Source organism: Osmerus mordax, chromosome 5 (assembly GCF_038355195.1).
Source record: "Osmerus mordax isolate fOsmMor3 chromosome 5, fOsmMor3.pri, whole genome shotgun sequence".
NCBI classification, from domain to species: Eukaryota; Metazoa; Chordata; class Actinopteri; order Osmeriformes; family Osmeridae; genus Osmerus; species Osmerus mordax.
Window position 1 is genome coordinate 10,595,530 of NC_090054.1, and position 21,815 is coordinate 10,617,344.

Consider the following 21,815-nt stretch of genomic DNA (forward strand, 5'->3'; position numbering starts at 1 on the left):
TCGCAACAAGCCTACTGTGGATTTCAATTAGCAAAGCACAACAGGGTTCTAGCGACGACGCGCTGTGTCAATATGTGTTCCTTTTTTAATGGTGACAGCGAGACTCCAGGGGGGCACGGCACGTTTTCTGGAACCAACCATAATAACACTGACCTTTTCGATGCGTTACAAGACACCTCTAATTTAGCATCCGTCAGGGTGCAGTCGTCGTAGGTAGCCTGTTTCCTGGGAACTGAGGTGGCGACGCAGATACATGCGTTGTATCGGGACGTATGTATGAGTCTGAGTATCGGGAGTGCGAGGTGTGCACAGCTCCTGACAGGCAGGCAGTCACGCCACGGACAGCCTTGTGAAAGATCGCTGTCTGGGTAGAATAGAGAAAAGTCGTGTGCCAGGCTGACTGCACTTTCCATCCATTTCCCCACCACACACACACACACACACAGCCAACGCCTGTGCATTGGGCGGGTTATTGAAGTGACAGGGGCCTCACGGAGTGAGTGGCATAACACGCGGAAATGAAATATTCATCCCGGGTGTAGAAACACTAAATGCTGTCAGTGTTATTAGCACCTGTCGTGGTTGATTTCATCTACATACTGAGAGACTAAGGGGGAGGGGGTTAAGAAAGGGAGAAGTTGATGGATAGCGAGGAGTGAGAAAAAGAGATAAGGAGGTTAATTGACGGGTTTTCTGATTTTCTCGTGGGGGGGAGAACCAAAATGCAGAGTGGAGGGAGGGAGGAGGAGGCAACATCGAAGCCTTGTCTCCGAGTGACAGTGATGATGGGGAGGCAAGGAGATTGAAAGAGACGTCAAAGAAAAACCCTCTGGAATGTACTACCACACAATATGCCAGTCTTTGTGCTCTGCCTCCAATGAACGTAGCATTAGTAATATTAGTTCCCTATTCAACGAAATAATTATATCGGAGTATGGCGTTTTGGAAATAAACACAGGGGCTTCAGACAGAAGTGTTGTGACTGTCGAGACCGTGGACGTTTCACTGTTCTACTTTCTAATTGACTAAAACAATCTCGATCAAAGTGGCTACTCCAGCCGTGAGTCTTGTGGAAGGCTCTCGGAGATACTTTGAGATCACGTCTTGTAGAGTCAGTGCAAACGAGGCAAGAGGCGCCTCCGCGGAGTGACAGAAGCACTTCCGTGGCCCAGCGTTCTTGCCCGTCAAACTCAGCTGGGCGCCACGATGGATTAGCACGGCCGGGGCCCTGTGACACACTGCTGAAACATTCATGGCCGTCAGTCGGGGGGGAAGTAACATTTGATCGGGAGCTAATTCCTGAAATATTTAAAGTGTGTTGCTGTTAGGGGCTTTTTAAACGCGAGCGGGGCGAGGAGGGAAAGCTATGGTTTCTCTGTTGTCATGGCACTCAGCTCTTTCCAGCTAGCTCCAGCCCCTCCTACCTAATAATTGGGCTTCTCTGGCATCAGAGGATGCCAGAGGATGCCCCCCCCCCCCCCCCCAGATTCAAAGTGGGACACATCTCCAACTGTGACCTGACTGGTTTATCGATCATCGTGTGACAGATCCCCCGACAAAAGTCAAACGTGTCTGAAGCGCGTGTCTCTCTGCTTTCCCTTCCCCGATCTCTCCAGCAGACATGACCCCTTGCTCATTCCGGGAAATGAACAGATCGAGAACATGGACATGAATGTGAAGAAGTACGATTCCACAGGAATGTTTCACTGGTGTCCCTCCAAAGAGATTGAGAAGGTCATCCTGGTAAGTGAGGTCCTCTCTGCCACTCCTTCCCTCCCCCTCTCACCTCCCTCTTCTCCCCGTCCCACCTCCCCCCTTTCTCCCAGGTTACAGTACATTCCAGCGATATCCTCCAAATGCGTGGGTACACCAACATTACCGCACGGTACGCGGTAAATGACCCTAGCATAATGTACCTACGTTTTGGAAAGTTACAGAAGTACAGTATGTTATTGCTTTTGGAGCCAGTCATTCCCTCACATAGCATTCAAACCCCATGCTAATGTATATCTACATTTCTCTCAATTGCTCTCTGTTGTAACAAGGTGAGTTGTTCGTTTTCTTTGTACCCTTGCGGGGCTTGTGGATTTCGAACATGAAAGCACCAAGCATGGGTGTGGAAACAAAAGTTTTCAGTGCCATCCTTATTTAATTGGAAGCATCACAACCTGCATCTCTGGCACACGCACTCTTTTCTCTCACCGTGTGTTTGTCTTAGTCCTCTCGCCTCTGTTTATTGCTCTCCCTCTCTTTTTCACGCTCTCTTTTTCTCTCATGTTGTCATGTTCTGTTTTTGACCCCGCTTTCCCTCCCAAGGTCTTTCTCTGTGTGTCTTACCCGGTCTCTCTGCCTCTCTCTGCCTCCCCTCCCCCTGTCTTCCCTCTCAGACCCGGAGCGAGGCATCCATGACGGTCCTCAGCGGTCATGTAGTGGTCTGTATATTTGGAGATGTCACGTCCGCTTTGGTGGGGCTGCGAAACTTGGTGATGCCTTTAAGAGCCAGCAACTTCCATTACCATGAGTTGAAGCCCATAGTGTTTGTGGGCTCGCTGGAGTACCTGAGAAGAGAGTGGGAAACTCTACACAACTTCCCCAAGGTCTCCATCCTGCCTGTGAGTACACCTGCAGTACACACTCCAGCCCACCAGGGAGAGAACTCCTTAACTCTGCTCTTGACAGATATCTCACTTTGTATTGTGCGATATAGTAGCGTAGAGAGTAGATACTTTGTTAGGGGGGGGGGTTATTGCTCAGTCGGTGTATTGCTCAAGACCCAAGGGCGTATAGTGCCGCGTGTTTGGATGAGAGGTTCGCGTTCCGGCGCCATAAATACAGCCTGAATATTAAAACTTGTTCGCCGCCATGTTAAACTGCACTAAGCGATGGAGCCATGGATCTCGTGAGCGAGAGTGGTCACTCCACTAGCGTGCATCGCCACTGGGCACTACTGACTTCAATCTAGAATACTGTCTGTGTAGCCTTATCCTTAGCCCATGTAGCCTTCGTCCATCCATCCCTGGATGTCCTTCTTGTGATTCAGAGAAGTGACACTTTGCCATGTCCGTATGGAGTTGAACAGAGCTGTACTGTAGCTGGATCTAGAAGATACTGGCACGCCTGCCTGGCTTGCCTCAGAGCTTGTTAGGGCTGGCTTGACTGCCTATCAAAGTGGGATTCACCCCCTCAACACACAATGCTGCCCTCAGCACAGACTAGCCTTTACTTTACAGCACTTCTACAACTCCCCGATGCCCAGTTTGATCAGCTGAATGTCACTGCCTTGAAACAAGAATACTTGTTAGCTAATTTCCCAAAGCTACACTCACTCGGCCTTTAATTTGTTTTTCTGTCGCTGCCTCCTCCCTCTCTCTCTCCCTCTCTCTTTTTTCTCCACCCCGAAGGGTACACCATTAAGTCGGGCAGATTTGAGAGCTGTCAACATCAACCTCTGTGACATGTGCGTTATACTGTCAGCCAATCAGAACAATATCGACGACGCCTCTCTGCAAGATAAAGAATGCATCTTGGCGTCACTCAACATCAAGTCTATGCAGTTTGATGACAGCATCGGGGTCTTGCAGGCTAATTCCCAAGGTAAGGTGTTTCCTATTAGACTGCACTGAACTGCACTACAGCCCATAAGAGACATGCTCTGGCAGAAAGGACATCACTCACTTAGAGATGAGATGAAAGTGTGTGCGTGCGTGTGATGCGAGACCAAAGTCCATTTATTTATGTACGAAATATAAAAGAATAATTTATTTATTATATTTATTTGGTTAAAATCCAATCACTCTTTTCCACATTGATAATTAATCCTAAACCTCCCTGGTAATACTTTTTAATGATGTCATAAATATGACTGTGCCACTTGATGTTGTTCTCCCTGATTTGATTGTCAGTTGGCAGATAAAGAGGAACAGATGCTAATGTTCGTAGACTCAGAACCCGTAATCCCATCAGGCATCATCATCATCATTAACCAGCTAGTACACACCACCAGCCAGACTTCCTTTACCTCATTATACACTCCACGCATTTATATTTACAATGTATTTACATTTTTTACTATTAATATAATTTGTTTACACAGTTCAAAAGACATCACCCATGTATTAAATATATACAACTTCTACATACAAGTGCCAGTTATGTCATTACATGCACTGGTACATGTTTTAGCAGAATGCCAATGATGCTATTTCTCCTGCTCAGAGAGAGAGTGACGACCCGTCGATGGGAGCGCCACAGATGCACAATGCAGGGTCCATGTGAGAACGCCCCTCTCAGGGGATCACTATTAACAGACAGCCCCTTCAACACAGAGGCCCCCCACTCTATATCTTCACCCTGGTCGATGGATGGGACCTATTGTTATGAATGATTATGTCTTACATCACCTACCCATTCCACTGATATTTAATTCACACCCGCTCACTGTATACAAACCGAGGCATGATACACACACACACACACTCTATAGAAGTACTGCATCCTACTGTATTGCTTTAGGCTTCTTCTCTTTAAGCAGGCTTCAAGATGGCGAGTGTAGAATAATAATACAATTTTAAAAAACGAAACAAGAAGGTGCAAATGAATAAGTAAACAAGCTTGTTTCTTGTGGGAGAGATTCTCACGGCTGCTCGAGCATGCAGTGAGGCACAGAGCTAAGCTGTGCCCGGGGGGGCTACAGGACTCGGGCGTGTCGGGGGGTGGGGATGGGGGGGGCGGGCGGGCTTGCTAGTCTCAATGAGAGCCTTAAAAAATACCGTACAAATCGATAATATGCACAATTATTTATTTACATATTTGTATATGTTATATTGTAGTGCTGGAAGTAAAACCTATTTTACTTGATCCACAGTCAAAACATTAGAATGTTAAATCCAAGAATATGGTTTGTATAGCTTTCCAGGTGGCATACTGTTACATATGTAACATTTGGCTGCCTTCCGCCCAACAGATTTCGATATCTCCTTCTTACACGTTCACATCACTTTCAGAAATGTAAACTGTACTGGGTGGAACTTTCACAAGATATACTGCGTGCCCACATCCTTGTTTACTCTGATACTCTACGAGGAGTGTTTTTAGGGGAAATATTAAAAACTGGCTGTCATTTTCCAGTGGAGTAAATTTCATATTTTATACCCTTCGACAAAATCATGCGTTGCTGTGAAGGATGTAGCTGTCCCTGCTTGTAGCAGGGTGTCAAACCACGGCTAACCCCAAGTTCCCATAATTGGCATAACAAGAGTCTCTCTTCAAGACCTCAGTTCAGCTACTTTAAGTTGAGTGCTGAACTGTTAGTGTCTCCTCTGTTGCACAGGCCATCTTGTGTACCGTAAACAGCCCCATGAATATCTTGACAAAAACTGCCCCCCCCAACACCCACCATCTTGTCTCGAATTTGCAAACCTTCAGAAACTTTGTGACCTGAATATATTCATTGCATTATGTTTGGTGACAGTGAAACTATAAGATGGTGTTTTTTTTTGCTTTAGTCAGCACTAAATGATGGATGTCAAAACACGGCTGATGCATTATACATACAGCATTACAGATTTAAGCTGTTTACTTGTCACTTTGAGGAAATGCAAAAATGTGAAGTCATGTGAATTCATACTCCTGTCACTTGTATTTCATGCTCGGGAATTGTGCTATTCCCGATAAAAGGTTTCCCAGGATCCACTTCACCAATTTTACGGTAACAAAATGAACAACATATAAAATTTATATCCTTCCCTTGATGGAAGGTTGAAAATGCTAAATATGTCTCAGCTGACCCCTAAAAGCACAATATCCATATAGCAATTTTTTGTCGTCTGGTTTATAACTCCCCTTCACCCCCACCTCTCCTCCACCTTTTTTTCTGTCAATCTGCAATTCCGAATGACACAAAAAAAGCACATCAACAACTCGAGCGCCGCGCAGAGTGGTTTGTCATGCGTTTATGCACTGTAGCACACAGTAACCTAGTGCACAAGCACCCTGTCAGGTCCCCCTCTTAACCAGGTGCTATTAGTGAGGTCAAAGGTGCTAAGTGACTGTGTTCTCTTTGATGATACCTACAGTACTACACACTTCTACTTGATCCTTATCTGATCAATTCATCATCAAACAGATTACAACCTAAGTCGTTACGACACATCGTGGTTGGCTTTGTGTTAAGTCTCCAAAAATGACAGCCCTCTGTGGCACTTTGTGTTTTGTAACCACAACGAAGGCTCATGGTCGCCCTGTGTTTCTATGAATGCCCGCAGGTTTCACGCCACCTGGAATGGACAGGTCATCTCCAGACAGCAGCCCAGTACATGGCCTAGTGCGCCAGGCCTCCGTGACCACAGGCTCCAACATCCCCATCATCACTGAGCTAGGTGAGACAAGACGCCAGCTTGACTCAGTGAAGAGCCTCCAGTGGAGGCAGCCTGGCAAACCTCCATCCATTCTCAGTTATGAGATTTGATGAGTTTGGGTGGTTTGCCTTACTGTCTGCACCTATTGCTCTGACTGACTTGTTATCAACAGAGGGCAGCCTATCCTTTTTGGGGCTGAGGTCTGTGTTTCTAAGTCTACCAAACGGGGCTACAATCCCGGATGTCTGGATGTTTGTTTGTGTAACCCTCACCTGGGCTATCTGACCAGCCTTATAAGGTATACACTCCCTTCTCGTCCAATAGGTCCACTAATGCACAGAGAAAACCACAGCCTGATGGAGACTGCGAGAAAGTGAAAGAGAGGGGTTAGGCAAGGAAAAGAAAATGCCATCGTCGCAAAATGGGCCCATTCATTAATAACAATGGTGGTGGCTTTATTCCCACTGGAAAGAGGCTCATGAAAGTTTCATATCTCTGAGGACCCTTCTAAAGCACTAGAGACCAGCCACTCTATCTCCCCTGACCCAATTAGAGAGCACTGGACCGTGAGACCTGTTAAGAGAGGTCTAGGCCCAGGCGATATCTACAGAGAAGGGCCTCTCGGCTTTCCCATCACACCCATTACGGCGCTTGCTGCATGTGTAATCACCAACCCCAAAAAAAAAAAACACTGTACTTGCGCTTTTTTTTGTATGCTGTTGGAGAAGTTAAGTCTTCTGTTAGTTCAGTCCTACAGGTTTCATAGGATTTCCAAATCGTTACGGAGTTCTACCCCCGCAGAGTCTGTCTGGCTTCAGTTCTAACGCATCTCCTGTAGCTCAGCATCCGTCTCCTCGCTAATGTTTTTCTTTTTTGTCGTTGTTTTTTCAATACTTCCTCCTCCTCTTAAAAAATAAGTAGATGAATGCAGAGCACAGAGGAGACCTTCACAGTTCTCGCTGGAACCATATACTGCAATTGCAGTGACAGAGTCGTCGGTCCAACATGCCAGGCTGAGATTAGATTTAATTGGGACACAAAAAAGGGCAAGCTTGTCTACGTTGCGTGATCAATTTTGGAGCCACAAAAGACCGGGTGTGTTTATGAATATGCCATAGCGTTTAAACTCTCTTTAAAGGTTTTATAGGATGCCACAGTGGTAACAGATCCAGTGACATATGTTCATACCTTTTTCACACAGTTTTCTGTAATCTCTGGTCTCAGGAACTACGGTATATATTTCAAGGGGCATCCATGAATACCTTTAGTGCTGGTCCTAATCCTTGCATTGACACGAGAAATCACAAGACAGACATGCCTTTCTTCCTCTCTTTGAAGATGTTTGAATAACGACGCAATCTCTCCTCCTCTCCACACCACCTCATTGCCATTAGCTAAACCTGGCAAACTACTGCCACTGGTTTCACTGAATCAGGAAAAAAACAGTGGAACCAACATACAAATGATAACAGAGCTGGGTAAGCCGAGCCTTTGTCCTCTGTTGCTGCCGTCACTGCCGTTCGTTTGCTCCCTCGTTGCGCCGTTCACTCTCCCTCATCAGCTTTCCTTGATTTATCTGGCTGCAGTCTAGGTCCTTTCTGCATCCATGGCTTCACTTTGAACACATCTTTGTTTTTTGTTTTTTCTTCTCTCGGCTCTGGTTGAAATTGACTGGGTTTGTGTATAGGACGTTTTGGCCCTTTTTTTAAGGATTTTTTGTTGTTGCCTTTCTTTACCCCCGCCCCTCTTTTTTCTCTCCCCCTCCCCCCCCCCCCCCCCCCCCCCCCCCCCCCCCCCCGTTGCGTTCTCAGAGCATTGCTTGGCCTTTGATCATGCTCAGTCTGTCCTTGTGGCTGTTTTCATAGCACCACACCCCCCACTCCCCCCTCTCAACCCTGGTTCGCTCCTTTGGCCCAGGCCCGTTTGCATCAGCCTCTTGTCTCTTTGACTGACATTCCTGTTCCACAGCGCACAGGAAGCCTGGGAAGAAATCACATTTCAAAAACAGAAACTCAAGATCAAACTTCCCTTTAAGCTGTTTATTTTATTTATTTATTTTTGAGGGGGTCTCCTCCCCCCATTTTTTTTTTTGTCACGACCTAATCTCTGAAGCATAGATTTTGAAGAAGTCCAACAAAGACTTGAATGATTTTCAAATAGTTGGATCTCAGACCATTCCCTTAAATAACTGTCCATTGACGCCAGAAAGAAAACAATAACATGTTAAGCAAAGGACAGAATGTTCTAGTAAAATCTAAATCATTACAAAGTGGTTTAAACAATTTAGTTTTCATATTGTTTAGTGTTATGTTCATTTCTTTACGGTTAAATCCCATGTTAAATAAACAACTGCTATTGGATTATTTTATGTTTTAACATTTCCAAATATTTATTCCATTCACATGGACACGGTTGTGGATGTGTATTTTAATATGTTCTTTGGTAAATAATTTGACTTTCAGGTGCAGGTAAATACATACTGTGGATGCATATCTCAGTTGATGATGTGACACACATTGCCAAATCTGAGATATCAAAAAAAAACTACAGGATGCATGTGCATGACATTTTCATAATATATGCACAATATTTTCTTTGATATTTCTTATATTATCTATAGAAATATTGATTATACCCGTATTCTCCCACATTTAACTAAAATACAACATTTAAATTTGACACAGATCCATTTTTAAATATTACATCAGGGGCAAATCTGTAACACAACACATTGAGATTCAATCTGCAAGCTTTTCATTTGATTAATTTCAGAATGTACTGTGCATCTGCTGTGTCACTTTGCCAAATGCATCATTTTCAAGTTCAAACACCACTCAGTGCCTCTATACCTGAGATCATGCAAGTTGCAGGGGTCAATAAAAACATATTGTGGGTTAATCACTTAGTCAAAAGAAAATCAGTACAGATATAGTTTCTGGCATTCTCAGGTGTCGTGGTGTGTTTCTGGCTGTTTGATGCCCGCTGACCTAGTGGCGCATGTCTCTGACTGGAATGCACTTTCCTCTCCCAGTGAACGACTCCAATGTTCAGTTCTTGGACCAAGATGATGACGACGACCCGGACACAGAGCTGTACCTGACACAGCCATTTGCCTGTGGAACTGCCTTCGCTGTCAGTGTACTCGACTCCCTCATGAGTGCAGTGAGTATACTACCACATCTCTTTTGGGGCTAACCCTCAAAACTTCCCTTTTTGATTTAGGCTGTAGGCCTTTGCTGACTGTCGAAGACGCCATATTTGAGCCCTGTGGGTTAAGAGTTGCATGTTGTTGCAGTAGCAGCATCGGCAAGGGCAAGAAAGTGGGACACTTGAAAGATAGAGTCTGAGTAAACACATTGTTCTTAAGGCAAACTGGGGGACAACACCCAGAACACTGCAAACCAGCATTCACTGCTTGCATGCAGTCCTCTCACTATTCTCATTTACTGGCTGTCTCTCCATTATGTGTTTTGGGAAGAATCATTGCCCCTGTGTGCGTAGAGGTAGTCGTGAATCCCTGCAGTTGATATATGAGGCAACACGTTCCCAGCGTAGTAAAGGGGGCACTTAAAGGGTATCGTAGTCTTCGATGCCTAGCTCCAGCATTATGAGTCGGCAGAAGTCTGTAAATGAAATGCCAACCTGATCAGACAGCCCTGCCAGCTCCACTGACATCAAAAGGGAAGTCGATGTCGCCACTCCTCATATAAAGTGTCACAAATCAAACGTTCAAGGGCCTTATTAGATCATTTAACAAGGTAAGCGCTGAAGTTCTACCCAACGGCACATTTGACATACAAGGTGGGCCACAAAGGTGCCCCCCCCCCCCCCCCAAAAAAAAAAAAAAAAAAAAAAAAAAAAAACACTTTCATCTTCTGACAATGTCATCCCTGTTACTGATCTGAAGATGCGGGGGGTGGATGGGGGGGTGGTGCTAATATCCTCCCCCCCCACTCCTGCACTACCTTTCTCCTCTCTCTTCAACCACTGGCATTGTGATGGCTTAATTCCAGCAGCTCACCCAGTCAGTCAGTCATTCAGTCAGTCAGTGAGGCTGGGCTGAGAGCAGAACTGAGAGCGAGGGAGAGTAGAGCGGGGCGCCGGCTGCGTTCTGCTGCCGGTCAGAGGTGAGGCCGCTAATAGACAGCACTCATCCATCATCCGGCTGGCTGGGGCGGTCAGGAGCCCGGGGAGGGGAGCTGCCAGTCAGGCCCGGTTCCAGAGTGACACAGTCTGTCTCTGCACGGAGAGAACACGAGGACTGACAGGCTGCAGGAATAACACAACCTGACATCCGGAACAAAGTCCAATCGCTGTTTCACAGGGAACCGATAACACACGATACAAGCAATCGTGAAAATGCAATCGTGCATATACTATTGCTCGTTGTGTCGTTATACAAACAGTTCTGGACTACAGAATTAGTCTAAGAGCAGCTTAAAGGACTCACTTGTTGAATCCAATGTATGTCACGGCGGTGGCACACAAACAAAAAGGACCGTTCAATAATCGCTCTGTGGTGTCTCCTCACCTCCTATTCAGGGCTTTGTGGAGAAAAACGCCAGGAGCTGTAGATAACCGGGGCGCTGCCATCTCTCCTCATCCACCTCCTCGCTATCTCTCTCTTCACCAGTGAATCAAATAGTGTTTGCTTATGCACCCCCCCCCCCCCCTCTCTCTCTCTCTCTATCTCCACAGACATACTTCAATGATAACATCCTCACCCTGATCCGGACCCTGGTCACAGGGGGGGCCACACCGGAGCTGGAGGCCCTGCTAGCAGAGGAGAATGCCCTGCAAGGGGGTTACAGCACCCCCCAGACGCTGGCCAACAGAGACAGGTGTCGCGTGGCCCAGCTGGCCCTCTACGACGGGCCCTTCGCAGACTTGGGGGTGAGTAGATGTGGAAGCGAAGCCGACGAGATGTGAAGAACGGAGGTCATTCGAAGCTAGCTCGGCTCTGTGTGGAGAAAACCTGTATTTGTTTGGTTAATGTCTTTTTGTTTTTCGCCACCCTGGGTTTATCTAAAATGGCATATATTGATTTCTGTTTCCTTGTTTGTACAGTAGTTTTCACAGGGCATTTGATCATTTTTCAGGCACCATAAAATATCCATCAAAATATCTTTATTTGAATGTTCAACATCTTAGTAACCCTTGTTTTCCTTTTACGGTTTCCACAAATAATTCAACCCATCCTGATGTTGCCTTCTCTTTTTTGGGGTTTTTCAGGACGGTGGTTGCTATGGGGATTTATTCTGTAAAGCACTGAAGACGTACAACATGCTGTGCTTCGGGATCTACAGATTGAGAGACGCTCACCTCACCATACCGAGCCCGTGCACCAAGCGGTGAGAGTCCCTCCACTAGCACTCTGCTTGATGTGACCAGGCACCATCACACAACAGGCTCGCACCGAACAGAAACAAACTGCCTGAACTAGACCATAATACCACATACAGATGCCGTAACGATCGGGGGAAGCGGGATGGATTGTACTGTTACATCCGTAATGACAGGCGCAATACAAAACATACAAAATGACATCATATAAAACGTGTCAAATATCATGTGAAAAGAAAGCACCTCCCTGGCAGTGCTTTGTCACCGCTCTCCTGACACCTCCGGTCCCTTCTCCGTGTCCTGTCGGCAGGTATGTCATCACCAATCCGCCGTACGAGTTTGAGCTGGTGCCCACAGACCTGATCTTCTGCCTGATGCAGTTTGATCACAACGCGGGCCAGTCCAGGACCAGCCTGTCCCACTCCTCCCACTCCTCCCATTCCTCCAGCAAAAAGAGCTCGTCCGTCCACTCCATCCCCACCACCAACCGGCAGAACCGCAGCAGCAAGGCCAGGGAGGCCAAACAGAAGTAGGTGCCGCCGCTCGGAGAACAGTGACTCGCGTTGGCCTTAAGCATGTGGGTGTTCACTTACGTCCAGTGTTGGTTTTGCTATGTGCCGTTGTGTGGGTTGTGTCTACACGTGTAGGACCGTGTGTGTGTGTGTGTGTGTCTGATAGGTTAGAAATGTGTGAGAATGTTTTGTTTTGTGTGGCACTGTTGGAGTCAGTCATAGCAGAGCTGCTAAGTTAGTTTTGATGTGTTACAGTATCACTGGATGTGATTTGTTTGTGTGATTTTGTGCCATGTTATGTGTTTATGTCACATTCATCTGCATGGGGATCCTGCTCTTACATTACAGCTACCATAGCAGCCATACGCATTTAACCTCATCGTAGAACAACATCTATAGATCCACCTTATGGTTAGGACTGGCTAAGTCATATTTTATAGCTGTTTTAATGGAAGGGTTGAACACTTGGGTTAAATGAATAATGTATAAACTGGCAGGCATATTAATCCATCTTAGATGAACTGTACACAGAAGCAACCATAAACATACTTAACTGGTTACAAGTAGCTCATATGAGTATTGTTATGATATTGGTGTATACATCCTGTTACATAATTATAAATATTAAGATGATGAGTTCTTAGACGTTTCCCCTGGACATACAAAACTTCATATGACCATCAACAGTGTTGATATGTGTCTGTTTATGGTGTGTGCAGTGCTGATTCTCGCATGTCCATGTTCCAAGTCCATGATCTCAAATGCTTTTTCAGTTATGTTTAAATTGATAAGAAATCAGTTGCATTTTATTTACATATTTATATTTTAATTTGCAATAAATTCAGATAAGCATACATATTTATTGCAAAGTACTATAGCACATATTTGCCTACACAATATTTATAAAAGACAGAAGATACTTGCATGAAGTTAGCAATTGGACCTAGATTTAAATAATTTATGTTTTAGAAATATTGTACATTTACAATATTTATATAATTCATGGGAAATGCAGGCCATAGTGTTACATGCTACAGGGTCAAATCAGTGCTAACTGTATGCTGTATTGTAAAGAGATGTAATTTATAGACTGTAAAGATTCACGTACAATAGATTAATTACCTCTCTTTCTGAAGTGCAACAAGGATGAATAGAATGGGCCAAGGTATGCAAGTTACTGATTCTGCATGTCTTAGCAACCTTTACGTGGGGATTCAATCATAACTCTGTCATCTGTGGAGATTGTTATGAATAAGGGGGAATTGTTTCATATTTTCCTTCTTTTTTTTGGGGGGGGGGGGGGGGGGGGGGGGGTTCAAGTCACGCTGCAGTTTATGCAAGTGTTGCTTTTGTGCAAAAAGCAAACTGGCCGCTCCCTGCCATGCTCAGGATCATCTCTCCATGCATGAGGTTGAGTTTTACCCTATCCTGTGCTTTGTATCTTGGTTCACTCTACAATTCTCTCTTCCTTTGCATTTAGTCCATTTTGATCATTTCCTCATCTGTTTCATTCATCACCGATTTCTACATTTTGAGTTGAGATGGTTTGCATTGTGTGAGCGACTGGAGTGTTGTACATCATCTTTCCTTGAATGTAATCTGATGACTGCACCAGAGCTGTCCGATGTTCCTACTGTGTATGAATGTTCTGAGTATTGTCTACGTTCAGTATCAGCAGGCATCAACGTTTCATGGCATTGCTATATCTCATAAAAAGGCATTTGAGGTCCCATATATAATTCCTCAACTAGGTCAAGTTTTCTCCCAACCCTCTCATGTTACCAAATTCCACAGTTTTTCATAAAACTTTGAGAAAGTAGGCCCTCCCTTCCCTATCCGTCACAGTGGCTGGTGTGACAAATGTAAAGTCTAAATTGAAGGGGGGATATGAGTGGGTACGTTCCCAACTCTGTGCCCTGATAAGGTGGTTTCAGGCGACATCACTAACTATCACCAGTAAAACTCAGGGGAACAGAGAGCGATGGCAGACATCTTGCTTCACCTCAGGCACAATTCTACACATCAAACGCACATCTTGTAACACACCATCCAGCAGCCTGAAGCTTGCTGGCACACACACATACACACATACAGGTGTGCCCGGAATTTGCAAGTTCGGATTACGGCTACACCTCGAAAGAAAATGACATTCTAGATGGATGTGGAAGGGAAGGGAAAGGAGTCGACAAACTTCTGACAGTTGGCATACAGTCCCCCATGCCCACTTTACTACTGCATAGACATTCTCTATGTACACTACATGGACACCTGCTTGTCAAACCTCTCATTCCAAAATCATGGACATTGTGATGAAATTGATTCCACTAAGCATCTATAACTGCTTCCACTGTTTTGGGAAGGCTTTGCATTTGGGATTTTTTTTTGCAGGATTTGCCTCTATTCAGTCACAAGTAAATTCCTGATTGTTTCCACAAAGTTTGAAGCAAATAATTCTATATGCATTGAGATTTCCTTTAGTAAGGTGGGGGCTTGGTCAATCAACCTATCTATTGAATTTTGATTTTACATCGGACATCCATGCTCCACAAATGCATGAGTTTAATTTTTGTTCTGTGTCGCACATGATAGGTTGGACAATCGTGCCCTGGGACACGACTCATTTATTTAAAAAAATGTGTATATGAGCATCAAAATGCTTGATACCAGATTGGAAAAACAGCCCCCATTGTTAATGCCCCTGTGCACATACAGAAATGTTTTATGAAGTTTTGTGTGGAGCAATCTGACTGGCCTGCTCAGATCTCTGTCCTCAATACCATAAAAATGCCTAAGTTACCCAACCTCACTATGGGGTGAGGCTATGGGGTGTGGCTGAATGATGCACAATTTGTTCCCAATGTTCTTACATCTTTTGGAAAATCTTCCCAGAAGAGTAAAGGTAGTTAGAAGCTAAGCGGGGACCAGTTCCATTAATGCTCATGATTTTGGAATTTTGGATGTTTGACAAGCAGGTGTCCATACTTGTGGCCAGATAGTGTACATTCTGTTCTGGGAATCGAGTATACGGTAGATTAATTTGACAAAGAAACATGCATGCATTGGCAGCAACCCGATATAACAAGAACACATTGAACTAATTGCCCTAATGCTAACATTTGATCTTTTTCTTTTGTTGTTCCTCTTCAGAAAAGAAATGGTTTACAGATGAACCAGAAAATGCCTACCCACGGAACATTCAGATCAAGCCCATGAGCACTCACATGGCCAACCAAGTCAACCAATACAAATCCACTAGCAGTCTGATTCCACCAATCAGAGAAGTTGAAGATGAATGCTGAAAAAAAAAAAAAAAAAAAAAAAAAAACCTTTGATGACTTATGAGAAGTGAGAAGTCTGGAACCTATTTGGAAGATGACGACCAGGGAACGACAGGATTTATGACAAGATGATGGTGCAGATGACAGGTCATTCTTTCTCACACGTTTCAGATCAAAGGTTTAAGATGAACACAGAAACTGGAAGGGACCTTCTATGTGTATACCTTTAATGTTACTTCCATGCTCTTAAACAATGTTTAATTTATTCATGTATCCATAGAGATGTACATAATGACAATCAACTAAGGATTGTACAGCGCCCATAGCACTTTTTGAAATTATTTTAAGAGTCGAGCGATGGAAAAAAGTACTTCCTGTAATTCTTTGCAATAGTTCACCTCTTCGTGTGACCAGGCTCCATGGCTGAGGTAACTGGTTTTGTAGGATGAGGGTCGCGTCTGTAAGCTCATCATATTCATCTCCCAAAGATTCACTGAGACGTGTCATCTCGACCCAACTGGCTTACTGTTTCACCTCTCCTGTCTGCTTCTGTTCTATTTGCACTAAAACTGACTGTGTTACATTCAACAATTCAACTTGAAACATTGAGTTTCCCCTCAACATCTCAGAAAGTGTCAACCCCCCCCCCCCCCCTCCCCCCTCCCCCCGTCCCTCTCTCCTTCCCCAAAATCTGCTGAAGGAAGAAAAATGTCTGGCTTTGGAGTCATGGTACTCTGTTGTGTTCACCTGGAAATGTCTGCTCTGTCACTGCTTAAGGTTACACCACTGTACATCACACCACTGAATAGTCATCGTAAAGAGTGCATCAGTACAGCAGACTGAATTTAAATAGTAAGTTTGTCATCTGTTCAACAGAGTGACACAGCGTTGGTATAAAATGGCCTAACAGATTGTAGCGCACCTACATCTGTCCTGGTGACGTCTCATAATGGATCAGGATGTCTGTGACTCGGTTCCAAGCTCCTATATCGCATGTTATGTGCCTGAGTCCTTCTATAACAGTAGTGTGGTTGATCAACTTGGCCTGAACAAATGAGTGGAAAAGGAGCAAACTGCCCAGTCCTCTTGTGTTCAGGAGTACAGTGTCTAGTCCACGCCATGTGTGTACATGGTAGCTTTGAAGACGCACTCATGAGCTTAGTCATCCCTCCATCAAGGTATGTGTGTGTTGTGTGTGTGTGTGTGTGTGTGTGTGAGAGAGAGAGAGGCTGCAACCTTTGAGGGAACATCATGTGGGATCAAAAGGTCACACATGAAAGTCCTAGTTGAGAAACCAGATCTGTCGTAGGGTTGTGGATCAACTCACGAAACGTCCCTTAACATGCCTTCGAAATGTACCTTTTGAGTCCAAGAACTAGACTAAGAACCAGCTATGATTGAGCCGTATTAATGTGAATTTCAGTATCTCCTAAATAGCGGATGCATTCATTAAAAACTTTCTTGCCACAATATCCTAGTATGGCAAGATTGGGATTGAAGAAGAAAAACATGTTCTGTCCGTCTATCTGTTGTAGGAAGAAATGCCACCAATTGCATGAAGTGGGCATCTATGGGTCCTCCTCTGGTCAAAGCCACTGCCTGGCACAGGGTTGGCAAGGGGGCAGAATATAGCTTGGATGTTCCCCGCTGCCAATCCAGATGTCACAAATCTCTCAAACTCTCAGGAGTTCAGCTACAGGAGTTGAGTTCAATCATAGCTTGTTAGAACACAACCTTTGCCTCACGTTAACTATGGGAAGCACTGGTTGACATTGTCTGGGCTCGCGTCGTACTGTTTGGCATGACGGTGTATTTTGCCAAAGGCAATGCTTGAGTTGATCCAACAACGACCATGGCAGTGACAGTAGGCTTGGGATGATGGGGTATGGCCTTGCAAAGGTTTCTCAAGAAACGAAATGTTGCTCCAAATGTGTTGGATTTCTACATGAATATGTTTATTTTATATCCATAAGCATAATCATTTTGTACTTATTTTTATACATAGTGACCTACTCAAAAGCGCTACAGTAAAGCAATCCATCATAATAAACAATTGCAGATTAGTATGCAGTATGAGGATTTGTTGTCTACGTGAATAAACTTTAGCACTTCAGACATGTTAGTGTTCAACCCTTTTTCCAACTCGCAGATGATAAAGAATAGTGGTTTAGACTACCGTGTCGGACATGACTGAACTAACCCAAAGTTATAGATGTTCTGATTATCTGTGGCCATGCTAATGAAACACTGCAATGAGTTACACTTTTCACATCAGATTTAAGTAAGACTTTGAGGGAATGCCAAGTAATTATAGGACAAAGAGCACAACATCAGTGTATTAAGGCACCTAGCCACTCCTTTGGTTCTGACAGTGAAACTGATAACTTCATTACCAATGTTTGACCTAAATTAGGTATTGTACAGAGGGAGAAGACACTGATGTATACAATGTGCATACTGTAACATTCAAAACAATCCTTTAAACTGTCCTTTTGAACAATGTATGAAAGTGATACTACTTCTTTGCAGTGGGGGTGTTTGGAGTTTTTAGCCATGATATTATGAACACTAAAGAAAATGTATTGATGAAGTAATGTTATTAGAAGGGGAAAAAGTACATATATTGTGCTAAATATGTTAATGTGTAAATTCAGCCCATAGACCACATTTCTTCTTCAAGCAAACTGATCTGAGCTTTAATGTCTTGTCTTTTTGGGTATGGTGAGACTATACTGAAGCCTCATAGACATCGTCCTAAAGTGAACTTTTGAATTGTGATTACATTGTTGACACACTTTGTAGCAAGTAGTTTTATTTTACAAAACAATGTGAGTAAAATGTATGTATAATTGGGTTGTTAATGACAAACTTGCTAGCTCAACAATAAGAATTTAATATTTGATACTGCAATGACACTATGAATAGAATTGACAAATTGTTTTGCTTTTGTGGTAAAAAAAACTAAAAAAAGATTCACAATCCTCTTTGAGGATTCATATTTTAAGGATATAAGACAAACACAGGAGTAATTTCACCTGGTTTATCAACCATTACAAGGAAGGAGACACACGGTAGCACCAATTCAGCAAGGTTTATCAAAAGACAGAACATCCTTAACTTAGTGTTCTTGTAAAAATATTTTGTATCAGGGTTTACATTCCATTTTGTCAGCTCTTGTCATTTTATGTTACCATAATGATATTCATGGTTTGTTAAAGACTGTCACAACTGCTTATTTGTTTACAGTTTTTTTTCTTAAACTACAATACTCATATATTAGATGGGTCTCATAGTAACATACACTTTTTCAAAATAGTTCAAGACATTTCATTGTTTTTGAATGTTCTTTTCTTTCAGTATCCCAAATTGTGCAACAAATTTGATTTGAACATTTTGACCCCATTGGGAAAAAACATGCTCCTTCATGTTGAGGTTTTCATATTTCTCCCTTTACAGCACAAACACTCTGCAATGTTAAGATACTGCTGATTACCATATCATACGTTTGTATTAGATGTTTTAAGTCATTGCAATGTATGCCTCTAAAGTTTTAGAGTGTTTTGAAGTGCCATGAGAAGTTTTGTTGAACAAGCATCGTTCAGTCATTCACAGGCTCAGAATGAGTGGCGTCTGAGTTCCTCAGAAATGGACGTACAGAAACGGCGTCTTATACTGTCATGGAGAACATCCAAGCCTCCAATGCCTCCATGCCAGTAGAGTGCCAGGCAGTGCTCAAAGTCCAGAAGGAGGACCCGGTTGATGGCCCACTACTGCGAGAAGTGGCATTTAGGATACTTTAAACACAGGTGTTTTAGCTGTTGAGATACAACACAAGATCATACACGCTTGTCGTACTTGTCTGTTAGTACATTTGTGCAGGGAAGGTTACTGAACCATGTTACGTGTGTGTGTGTGTGTGGTTCGATAAGAATGACTGAAAGATGCCCGCAGAGCACATAGACATGCTGTTTCATGAGTGCGTGATCACGTGTCCATGTACTCTGATGTTCTTGTCCACTTAAGGTGAAGAATATGAAGCTTCACTTGTTACTGTTTCAGTATGTCACTTTTTTTTGTTGATCTAGTTTCTTGCTGTAAAGGATGGATATAATAACTTATTTGCTGGAAACTGTACTAGATGTAATAGAATATATAATATTTTGGAGCAGGGGTGTGTGTGTGTGTGGGGGGGGGGGTGTTAAGTCTTAACAAGTTGAAATTGTTTTTGGCAATTTCTCATGTTGATTTTGAGAAAAATGGAAAATGCAGACTTTTTTTAGGCTGCATATAAGTTTAGAAAGAATTCAGGACATTGTTCTCTCTCCTCACATATCGGATTCTTTGGCACATCGTCAGAAAACTTGAGTTTGACATCGCAGTCTATTTGTTTGGATTTGTTGACGCAGTAATGGATAAATGGAGAACTTGATGGTGCTGAGTTGATCTACCTGACTCTGTCAATTATAATCTGCTGATAAATATACTGTCTTGTACAAAAAGTTTGTACATAAATTGTACATGGTTTCTTTTTGTATTTTCTCAAATTAAAATGGATGTATTTGTGTTCTAAAACTGAAACGGCTCCTTTGACTTCATTCAAACACTGCACAGTTCTTTTTTTCCGATATGCCACTCTTTAAACCAATAAGCGACTGTCTTGAACTTATATCACGTATCAAAATCGAAATCACGCTACAGGTGACACAAGAGGGGTAAAGAATCCCATCCACCCTGTGTCTGACCTTGAGTCTCACCAGGGGAGAAGATGAATGTCTATAACACATTCTCAATCCCGAGCCTGTAGAGGGGTCGATGACCCAGGAGCTCCAAGTCACCAGTCCCCTGATCCCTGCAGCTGAAACGTCACACTGGTATTAGTCTTGATTTACCTTTAGTGACATGTTATTACCTGCTCTATCACTTAACTCCTGTCAGGCTGTCAATCAAAAATAATTCACGGCGAGACTAAAACCCAAACCACACTCAACCCTCATTGGCCTGTGCTCAGGCTATACACTGCATATACTTATGTGTCCAAAACATTAGTACCCGTGCTGTTTACAGGAAATAGACACAAGGCTTCTGTAGGGCTAAATTAGCAGAAGCAAATTCACTGACTCGAATTCCCTCTTCACACCCTCTGAAGGGTGGTCACGGGTGGTTTGAAGAGGAAGAGGACATGATGAAGACTAAAATGAGTGCCTTAGCTGGTGAACTTTTCACACTAGCCAGTTTCCCATGTGGATTCATCCAGCCTACGGCAGGCCAGTGGTTGAAAATGGGTCGGTCAAAGGAGACTGTGTAGAGCAACATGCGGACTACAGTCAACCATGCGACAATCTAGTACACCAAAATACCAATTAAGCATTGGACGCTGGAGGATTAGAAAAACATTGCCCGAGTTTGATGAAATCAGTTTGCTGCCGTTTCCCGCTGATGGGAGGACTAGGGTATGGAGCAACGTGAATACATCCATCCATCATGCTGCATGTCTACATGCTTCTACTGGTGGTGAGGGGGGGTTATATGGGACACAATGGGCCCATTGATGAAGGTTCAGCAACACTTGAATACCATGGGATATCTAAACATCAATGCCACCCATTTGCTCATTCGTTTTTTTCAGCAGGATCATGTCCCAGACTACAAGACTATGCTTGTCCAGGAATGGTTCCACGGACATGACACTGAATTCACCTTACTGCAGAGGCCTGCCCAGTCACCGGATCTCAATCCAAGCTACTGTACACAAGCTATTCAAAGCAGAGGTCCACAGCCACCCAACTTGACAACTGTGGGAAGCATTTGTGTCAACATAGACCAGCATCCCTGTGGGAACACTTGACGGTCCATGTCCTGACAAAATGAGGCTGTTCTGAGCGTAAAAATGGGTGGAACTCAGCATTAGGAGGGTGTTCTACTGTTTTATGCACTCAGTGTGCATCACCACGATGTCGGACGAAAAGTGGAATCCTGCGTGTCTGGGAGCTGAGGAGATGTCACACAGATCCTTTTCTGCCGACGTTTCACACCCCGTCGACCCAAGTACACGCCATATCGCCATATTCTATTTTGCACTGCACTTTTACAATACCCTTGCAGACAAAACGTCAACAACAACAATGTTCTGGGAAGAAAGGAGCACTTCTCCAACGGTGCTTTCTCTCTCACAACCTGCGGTCAGAGAGGATATCATACGTCTCCAGAGGTGCTCTGTCTCCTCCTCCACGCCCTCTCAGCTGAAGTGTGCAATTTTACACTCCCAACGTCAAACAGTCAGACAGAAGGCGAATGCATGAGCAGTTTTGGCCATTCTGGCCCCATGT

The 21,815-nt window shown here is 43.9% G+C and overlaps 1 protein-coding gene across 9 annotated transcripts in view; it reads left to right on the forward strand.

Annotated features, from left to right (window-relative positions):
- LOC136943397 (calcium-activated potassium channel subunit alpha-1a) overlaps positions 1 to 19,972 on the forward strand; it is a 122,183-nt gene extending 102,211 nt beyond the window's left edge. For 4 of the 9 annotated variants that reach the window (XM_067236691.1, XM_067236692.1, XM_067236689.1 and 1 more), the window contains 9 exons: positions 1,620 to 1,743; positions 2,388 to 2,612; positions 3,402 to 3,594; positions 6,264 to 6,377; positions 9,388 to 9,518; positions 11,055 to 11,249; positions 11,589 to 11,707; positions 12,010 to 12,228; positions 15,359 to 15,464. In XM_067236691.1, coding sequence (XP_067092792.1) covers positions 1,620 to 1,743; positions 2,388 to 2,612; positions 3,402 to 3,594; positions 6,264 to 6,377; positions 9,388 to 9,518; positions 11,055 to 11,249; positions 11,589 to 11,707; positions 12,010 to 12,228; positions 15,359 to 15,380 — 1,342 coding nt within the window. In that variant the 3' untranslated portion in view covers positions 15,381 to 15,464. Of the gene's footprint in view, positions 1 to 1,619; positions 1,744 to 2,387; positions 2,613 to 3,401; positions 3,595 to 6,263; positions 6,378 to 7,750; positions 7,835 to 9,387; positions 9,519 to 11,054; positions 11,250 to 11,588; positions 11,708 to 12,009; positions 12,229 to 13,347; positions 13,377 to 15,358 lie in introns of all 9 variants that reach the window. The other 5 variants (XM_067236688.1, XM_067236686.1, XM_067236687.1 and 2 more) reach the window with 2 other exon arrangements.
- Positions 19,973 to 21,815: the final 1,843 nt, after the last annotated feature.